This window comes from Austrofundulus limnaeus, unplaced genomic scaffold (assembly GCF_001266775.1).
Source record: "Austrofundulus limnaeus strain Quisiro unplaced genomic scaffold, Austrofundulus_limnaeus-1.0 Scaffold231, whole genome shotgun sequence".
In the NCBI taxonomy this organism is placed as follows: Eukaryota; Metazoa; Chordata; class Actinopteri; order Cyprinodontiformes; family Rivulidae; genus Austrofundulus; species Austrofundulus limnaeus.
The window spans coordinates 622,046-630,210 of NW_013952633.1; the positions used below are offsets into that span (position 1 = coordinate 622,046).

An 8,165-nucleotide genomic window follows, 5' to 3' on the forward strand; every position below is an offset into this window, starting at 1 on the left:
TATTTTATTTTATTTTATTTTATTTTATTTTTAAAGCAACTGTATTTTTGCCTTGCAGATTAAATAATATGACTTAGATGAAAGATTTGCTTCACCGCTGGGATCTCAAAAGCTTAAGAAAATTGAGCTTAGTTACTCTCTTTCTCCTCATTCTTCTAGGTTATAATTTTGCAGTTTCTGCATCCAGTACTTCAGCGCTCCAGGGCAGCACAGTCAAAGACTTTGAACACCAAGTCCTGTGAAAACAGCAATAACAACAACAACAACAAAAAAGACATTTAATAATTGAACATGTGCTTTTACCAGTGCTCTTTTATATACATGTAACACATTTATTCAAATATGATATCATGTAAAAAACATCATGTAACAATCACGCGTACACACTGTTTACAGCAGAAAGTCCCTTCACAGACCCTTTCACTCCATTTCCTGGATGACCTTAATTACTGGAAAACCCACTTTTTTCCCCTCCTCATTTTCTATCACGTCCCAGTCAGCACAGACAGGTCACGTCTGCCTTTTAAAGGACGCCGGCTGCAGACCTGAACGAACCTGACTTCATAGATCACGTGAGCTGTGGATCAGACATCCACAGAGGACAGAACGGTTTTCATAATCTGCATCATAAACCCCGTTTAATCCTGTCCAACAGCTCGCCGGGTGACCCATTAAATTACAGACTGTCTGTTTTTCCCTTTTTTTTTTCTTTTGTTGGTTTGTGCCAGGCTGCAGTAACTGGCTGTGTAGCTAAGAGAACGTAAAATACATAATTGGTTATTGGTCATATTCAAAATAAGACATTCTGATCGGGATTTATGAAAAAAATTGTTTTATTCTCCACCTTCATTTGCCCTTATTTTTACATTTGATTTGAACTTGAAACTTTCTTGCAAACTGGTAACATCCTACCTTATTTGGAGTGCAGGGAGGAGGTTCTTTGCTGCTCGTCTGTGCCATTCACCACAAATAAGACCTTATTTCCATTGTATTGTACTTAAGGATTGATATTCTGCAATTTTGGTTAACTTTAAACATGAGCCAATATTTTTGCCTGATGCATGCTGTTTTTGAAGTTAAAATGGCCAGCATAACAGTGACAAAGCAGAGCCATATATAAAAGCAGAGACTGAATTTTCAAAATAAACATAGCACCTGACATTTTAACTAATTCAGTTGGCATGGAACTTAGTGTTGCAAGTTTCAACATATTTTCTTTCCGTCCGTCTTACCCCATGACACTTCTCCCCCAAGATAATGAAGAGCTGTCGCAGACCGTGTTCCAGCTTCCTGACTTCTTTGGTGTAAGCGCAGCGCCGCTGTCTGAGGCCTTCCACCAGAGAGATGTAGGTCCACAGTTTGTACATCACACAAGCATTCTGGCATGAGGAGCAATTAAGAGGTGAGTGATTTACAGTAGTTTGGGGTTGCAGAAAACTGTCAAACAACATCCCTGGAACTAAAAAAAAGAATGGAAGCATGACTTCTTTTGATTTTTTTTTAAATTTAATTTTCTATATGCATTTATTTTATAATAAGAGAATTATTTTGACCATACTTACGTGGATGTCTAGATAAAGTTCTGGCATGTGAGCCATGCAGTAAGTCTGGATGAAAAGCAAAAATAACAAATCAATAAAGTTAAATAAGAAAACATACTTAAGTGAAGCAGAAATTTATGACAGTGAAGACAGCAGCTGACTTACCGTTTCAGAGTCTCTCCTCAGATCTGCAGCCATCTGGGTGAGCTCTCGCTTCATGCTCAGAGCCTTAGAGTAGCATGTTGTTGGGAAGAAAGGGTAACTCAGTGCCAGCGACACCAAGGATGAAACGAGCAGCGCGTGGTGTAAGATCGACATACCTGACTGAGACCTGCTGCTTTGAACACTTCTTCACTCGTCTGGCCAGTGCTCACATCCAGCCACGTATGCAAGAGCAAAGATTTAACACACACCCTCTTTGTTTACTCCAAAACAATTACACATATGTGGAGTTTGGAATGTGACAACCTTTTGTGGAAGATAGGAAAGCTCTTATTTTGGCTTTGGGCGATCAGAATTGTAACGGTGGAAGGGTTTTTTTTTTCAACTGAAGTAGTAAACACAATTTAAAGCTTTGACTCAGAAGTGTATGAAGTACTTGTAAAAAAACAACTAAGTAAAAGCAAAAAGACCTTATAAAATGAACTTCACTGCTAAGGATTCAGGGTTGGTTTCTTGTCGCTTAACACAAGTCAACAATGTAAAGAAATTCTTAGAATGAAAAAAAAAAGTTCAACTTTATATGAAAACAACAACAAAACAAAAAACAAACAAAAATAATCCAGGAAGTACTAATAGCATGCAATAGAAGTGCAGAATAAAAATTAACAAAAAAGTTAAATACACTAAAAATCTAAACATTTGTTATGGATTTACTTAATTAAAATGTTTCAACAGGTTCTACTCAACTGTATTTAGTAAGTCTAAAGCATTTATTTAAAATTTACTTTATAAGTGAATGTAAAGTAATTGTAATAGATTTATCCAACGCAAATGTTGTGATTTTTTTGAGTGTACAGTATTTACAATGTTGCCTACTAATGATACATGGTGAACAACATAATGAAAGTACTTAACTAACAGTCATAAAACTGCTAAGTAAAAGTAAAGTCAAGTGTCAAGTTTACTTAACCAAGTCATGTCAGCTGGTTCCACTAAACCCAGTTGAGTAACTTTGCTCAGCTCAGTTTAGTAGAACTAGTTGACAAAAATTGGTTATGTGAGGGTTGTGTTGTCTGTTGTTCTGTCTTTTCTGTGTCACCACCTCTCAGTTCTCCTCAGCTTGTTTTCCTGCCTTTTCTCAGTTTATCATCCACACCTGTCTGTGATCACCAATCAGTCTTCCCTCCATGTGTTTATCATTTCCTCTTTCCCTCTGTTCGTATAAATATTCAATTCAATTCAATTCAATTCAGTTCAATTCAATTCAATTCAATTTATTTATAAAGCGCCAAGTCACAACATACTTTGTCTCAGGGCACTCTACATAAAAAGAACAATCTAAAGAAGAAACCAGCAGGCTGCGTTGAATCACAGTCTCCCATCCTGAGCGAACGATGCAGAGGAAAAACTCCCTGCTAATCAGGAAGAAACCTCCAGCAGAACCAGGCTCAGGACAGGCGGCCATCTACCTCGACTGGCTGGTTGGGGGACAGGAAAGAGACACAGACAAACAGAAGAACTGGTTCAGGACTGGTCCAAGTGCACCTTCTTCTGGAAGAGACAAAGAAAAAAACATGATAGAAATAATATCAATAAACATGTAGAGAAGAGAGACTAAAGACAACAGCAGAGTGAGGAAATGTGCTCAGTTTGTGCTCCAGCAGTCTAAGTCTATAGCAGCAGAAATGAAGAATAATTCAGGAAACCTAAGTCTAACTACAGGATTTATCAAAAAGGAAAGTCTTCAGTCTAATCTTAAAAGTAGAGTGTCAGCCTCACGGACAGAAACTGGAAGTTGGTTCCACAAGAGAGGAGCTTGAGAACTGAAAGCTCTGCCTCCCATTCTACTTTTAGAAACTTGAGGAACCACAAGTAAGCCTGCAGTCTGAGAGTGAAGTGCTCTGTTAGGAAAGTATAGAGCAATAAGATCTTTAATATATGATGTAGCTTGGTTGTTAAGAGCTTTGTATGTTAGGAGTAATATTTTAAAATTTATTCTAAATTTGACATGGAGTCAGTGGAGCCAGTGGAGAGAGGCTAAAACTGGAGAAATATGATCTCTCCTTCCAACTCTCATTAAAACTCTAGCAGCAGCATTTTGGATTAACTGAAGACTTTTTAAGAGTTTTTTGGATGTCCAGAAATATTGGTCATGTCCTCCATATCCTCACTCATTGTATGGCATTACCCATCGGTCTCGGTCTCCTGTGTCTTCCTGAGTCCCCTGAGTTTTTGTAAGTTTTGCTGCCTTGTCAGCCTTTTGTTTTTGATATTAAATATTTAATTATTTGAGCTCCTTGTGTCTGCCTGCTACTGAGCTCATTCACCTCAGACCTTGACAGGTTAAGTAAATTCAATACTTTACTTTTTTTGGGAGCGTATCATGTTTAAATTTGTAATACATATTGAGATATTACATTTTAAAATAAAGAAGTAAAAATATATTTTTATGTTTGTAAAAAATTAAAATTAAGGGTTTAGATTTTAAAAATACTTGGTAAAATTACAGATCCTGTAAAAATACGTATGTACTGTAACAAAGTATTATTGTACACCTCTGTTATGATTCAAAGTAAATGTTCTGAAAGATCCCTTTTTAGTTTGCATCACATTTTTGTAATTCAAAGAAGAATTGTTGTGTGAACTTTYACCCTTAAAGTGTGTTGTATGCTGAAAAACAATCCCATAAAACTAAAATACCGGTAAACTTTTTTTCCTCCATCCACTAGAAGGAGGTACTAGCCAAGCTTTTCCTTTTCTACATCTCTTCTTAGTTTAGTTCAGTCTTGAATTAAAAGTCACCTCTTCCTAAACAAAAGCTATATTTATAATGAGCTATAACTTCTGCAGGCCCAACTAAATACTTTTACTTACAAAACTAGCGCAGAAGTTAAACACRTTGAGACCTCCCACTAGTGAAGTATAGCTTCACTTCATCCCTGTCCAGGTGTGATATGACACTGTCATCACTTATCCCATCATGACAAGCACACCTCCCGATTCTTCCCAGTAAGAAACTGGTCCAATTTTGAGTGATGCTTGTCATCCTCTCACAACATGCTGAGATCTTCCTCCCCCCGGTATGGAGATGGATGACCCACCCAGAGTGTGTGCTGGCATGATGGAGCAGCATTGAGAGGGGGAGAAAAATGTGTGGTGTGCTCTGTCAGCACATCTTTCACCCCCCAGTCCTACCACTCAGCCACTTTCCTCATGACCTTGGACTGTTCAATTAACAGGGGACCCAGGTGACTCTGCAGTCCTTTAATGGATGGATGTGTTTGCGCTTTGTGGTTAAAAGATGATTAGAAAATAGGCTGCAAAAATTTGCTCAAAAGGGAGCAGATTCCAACAGAGCAGGTAACATGTTCTGAACTTGCAAACAAAACAGAGACTTTCTTCTGTTTCATAATTTGTCAAGAGAACAGTTGATGGACTTAAAATACAGTAGGTATTGTGGTTCTGTATGATTGATTATGTCATGCTCCAAAGACACCAGCTATGATATCGTTCAGGTCAGAAATTAGTGAGAGAATTAAAATGAAAAAAGCAAAGAACTCTATGAAAGTTTAGTCAGCTGTTATACAGGTTGAGAACAAATTTATTCTGATAGGAAAAATAGAAAATTTTTGTTCTAACAGAGATACAAACTGTATATTTGAACCTGCTATGAAAATGCTGATACAGAATAAGAAACTTTATAAGGCACATAGATTAGYGCAGACAGGTAATCACTTGCACAGAAATGCTGTTTGTGTGATTATCTTTAACAATTAAGACAATCAAAGGAGTGACAAACAACTTTAGGTTCTGAAACTATTCAGTTTCTCAGCTGCAGATTAAAAGTGGCAGAGATGTGTGATTAATTTTAGTTAATAAATGTTGCTATTAGGCCAGTTAAACAAGATCATAGTGACAACACAAATAAATGTTTCAAGTTTGGAAGAAATTGTGGTAATTTAAAAATATATATTTTAACTTCTGGAAATAGTGCCAGGACCTCAAACATCATGCATCATGACCCTCAGTGGGTTCCTGAACCTAACTTTGAAACCTGTTCTTATGGAACCCAAGTCCTATATCAGGCTGAAAACAACTGGTCTACAGTGAGCAGATCAACTCACTGCACAGTAATAGAATAGAATAGAATAGAATAGAATAGAATAGAATAGAATAGAATAGAATAGAATAGAATAGAATAGAATAGAATAGAATAGAATAGAATAGAATAGAATAGTGTATTAGCATCAAACTGACAGGCTAATATCACACATACACAGACAATGAAGTGAGTCATCGTTAATATATGTGACCCATCACACTGAACTGAGGATTAAGGCCTGAAGTGGTTGTGGAGAAACTTGCAGATAATGCATTAATTCAAACATTTGCAATARCTGCATTTTGTTCAAATTTAATGAATACATCTATGGATCATTCGAATGAACTGTCTGAAATACAACCTTGAAGAATTTTTAAGAACTTATTTTGATCAGTAGTAACAAAGAACAAAAAAAAAATCTTGCATTTTTTTTACATTTTCCCTGTGCTCTTTTTTGTCCACAACTGGTAAATCTTAAAATCCAAATATTGATTGAGGTTTCCTATTTAAAATGGCATCAACAATTCCTCATTAGAATAATCTAAAAAATAGGATTTTGACCAAATATCAATGAGTTAACCTGATTAGGAAGACAAACARTATATCTGGAACTGCTCATGATATCAATGTAGATTAAAACAAAGGAATCTAAAAATGTGCTGAAGTCATTTCGACCAAATTTGACTTAATGTTCAATTTGATATAATGGGTCACATATAGGGTTATCAGTTGTGATGAGTTGATTTAGATTAGATTAGGTAAGAATTTGAGTTCCTGTCGTGTAAACTGAAGACCCATGCTGTGAGGGGTGCAGTTCTAAAGATAGCCACAAGGTGGCATATTGCGCAATGTAACCCCMCACACAAATAAAAGTAATCTGAGGACATTGTGAAAATATAATTTCTGGATTTCAAAGAATAAACATAGATTAAAAAAATGGATACAAATCAGATTGGTGTATTAAGGACACGAAGTCGCTGTGTAACAACTAGATTAGTGTTTAGATAATAATTTACATGACAACACTTTGGAGAGACGTGTAGGACTTTTTGATTGCGTGCTGTGTGAGCCATGGTGTGAGGGCAGCTCAGCCTCTCCCAGAGGCGGAGATGTTGAGGTCAGCCTCACATCAGCGCGATGCGACGTACGGCACACCTCTCCATTAAACCTCTCCTATTGTTGTCCTTCACAAACACACTGCACGGGATTCCGCCTGTGCGTCCTGGCGAGTCACGTCTCGCCGCGCTGATCCCCCTTTTTTTTCTCCCCCCCTCCCTCCGGAGGCAGGTGTCCCCGGCGCGGGACAGGGCAGGCATAGCCTCCGAGCTGTTGCTCCACATCTCCTCTCTGCAGCAGGCTGGGGGAGGTTAGAATCATGCCCAGCAGCTACTAACAAGCCGGCGGCGTCCAGAGGTAGGTGCCCACCGCAGCTACTTTGAATTCAGCGCGTGTTGGATCAGATAGGGGTCYATGAGCACCGTGTCCTCTGCAGGGAGCTCAGCACTGCGGCGTCCCGCACTAGTTTAGAAATGTTTCGTACAAACCCAAGAGGGGAAAGGTGGGGGTGTTTGAAGGGCCAGTCTGGAAATGGCAGTCTTTAACTGGTTCCAGACAGCTTGGATCACAGTTCAGCCACTCCTTCTTCTTTATTATTAACCAAACTGTCATTTTCTTTAAAAAAAAATATAGCTGCGACATTTGCAATAATTTATAAACGTTTTGTCATATTTTACCCATTTTTTACACGTATTATGACAAATAGCAGCTACTCTAAAATAAAATAAAGTAAATTTTCAGAAGCTGCAGAGTCTGTTTTCACAGGTGCACATTTGTGCACCCCTCTAAAATCTTGTGAAGGCAGCTTGATAGATTTCCATTTACAGAACTCACAAACAGTACATCAAACTCCTCCAGTTGTTAAGGTGAAAGCAGCTTCCATCATTCATCACTCATGCCCTGTAGACAGTCCTCCTGTGGGATGTGTTTTTTGATTAAACTAAAGTAATTAAATAAATTATTGTTGGCACACAAAAGAAAGATGAAGCTTCAGTTCATTGTGTTTTCTAATTAAGGCTATATGTTTGAGCTATATTAATATAGTAAAATGTTTGTTTTTATTCTCTGTGTCCCCCCTTCCTGGCTCTGCAGGAGGTGATGCGTTTTTTTCTGCCTTCCTCCACAGGTTAGACAGTCAGCAGAGGGTCATAGCCACAAGCACATCATCAGCCTTCCTCCTCTTCCGCCTCCCAGCTGGAAAGAGCTGCATCCACCTAAGCCGTGACGAAGACAGACAGAAAACATAGGGGATAAGCCTGAGTGTGTGTGCGTGCGTGCGTGCGTGCGTGCGTGCGTGCGTGTGT

At 38.2% G+C, this 8,165-nt stretch overlaps 1 protein-coding gene across 2 annotated transcripts; it reads right to left on the reverse strand.

The window, feature by feature from the left end:
- Positions 1-2,867, reverse strand: cytl1 (cytokine like 1). Of its 2 annotated transcripts, none has more exons than XM_014019795.1 (5): positions 2,806-2,867; positions 1,707-2,009; positions 1,563-1,607; positions 1,233-1,379; positions 1-236 (listed from the first exon to the last, which is right to left on the reverse strand). In XM_014019795.1, the coding sequence occupies exons 2-5, from the start codon at positions 1,857-1,859 to the stop codon at positions 192-194; spliced, it is 390 nt and encodes a 129-aa protein (XP_013875249.1). In that variant the 5' UTR covers positions 1,860-2,009; positions 2,806-2,867; the 3' UTR covers positions 1-191. The 2 variants fall into 2 exon arrangements, with proteins under 2 accessions (XP_013875249.1, XP_013875250.1); XM_014019796.1 differs by lacking the exon at positions 2,806-2,867 and having other exon boundaries at positions 1,707-1,769; positions 1,862-2,290.
- Between the last annotated feature and the right edge of the window lie 5,298 nt (positions 2,868-8,165).

What these genes read in the sequence shown, in the direction of transcription:
- cytl1 (XM_014019795.1), bottom strand. Translation starts at nt 1,859, where the DNA reads ATGTCGATCTTACACCACGCGCTGCTCGTTTCATCCTTGGTGTCGCTG. An exon ending in TGAGGAGAGACTCTGAAACG is followed by an intron (nt 1,608 to 1,706) that starts GTAAGTCAGCTG and finishes CTTTTCATCCAG; the next exon opens with ACTTACTGCATGGCTCACAT. An exon ending in AACTTTATCTAGACATCCAC is followed by an intron (nt 1,380 to 1,562) that starts GTAAGTATGGTC and finishes TCCTCATGCCAG; the next exon opens with AATGCTTGTGTGATGTACAA.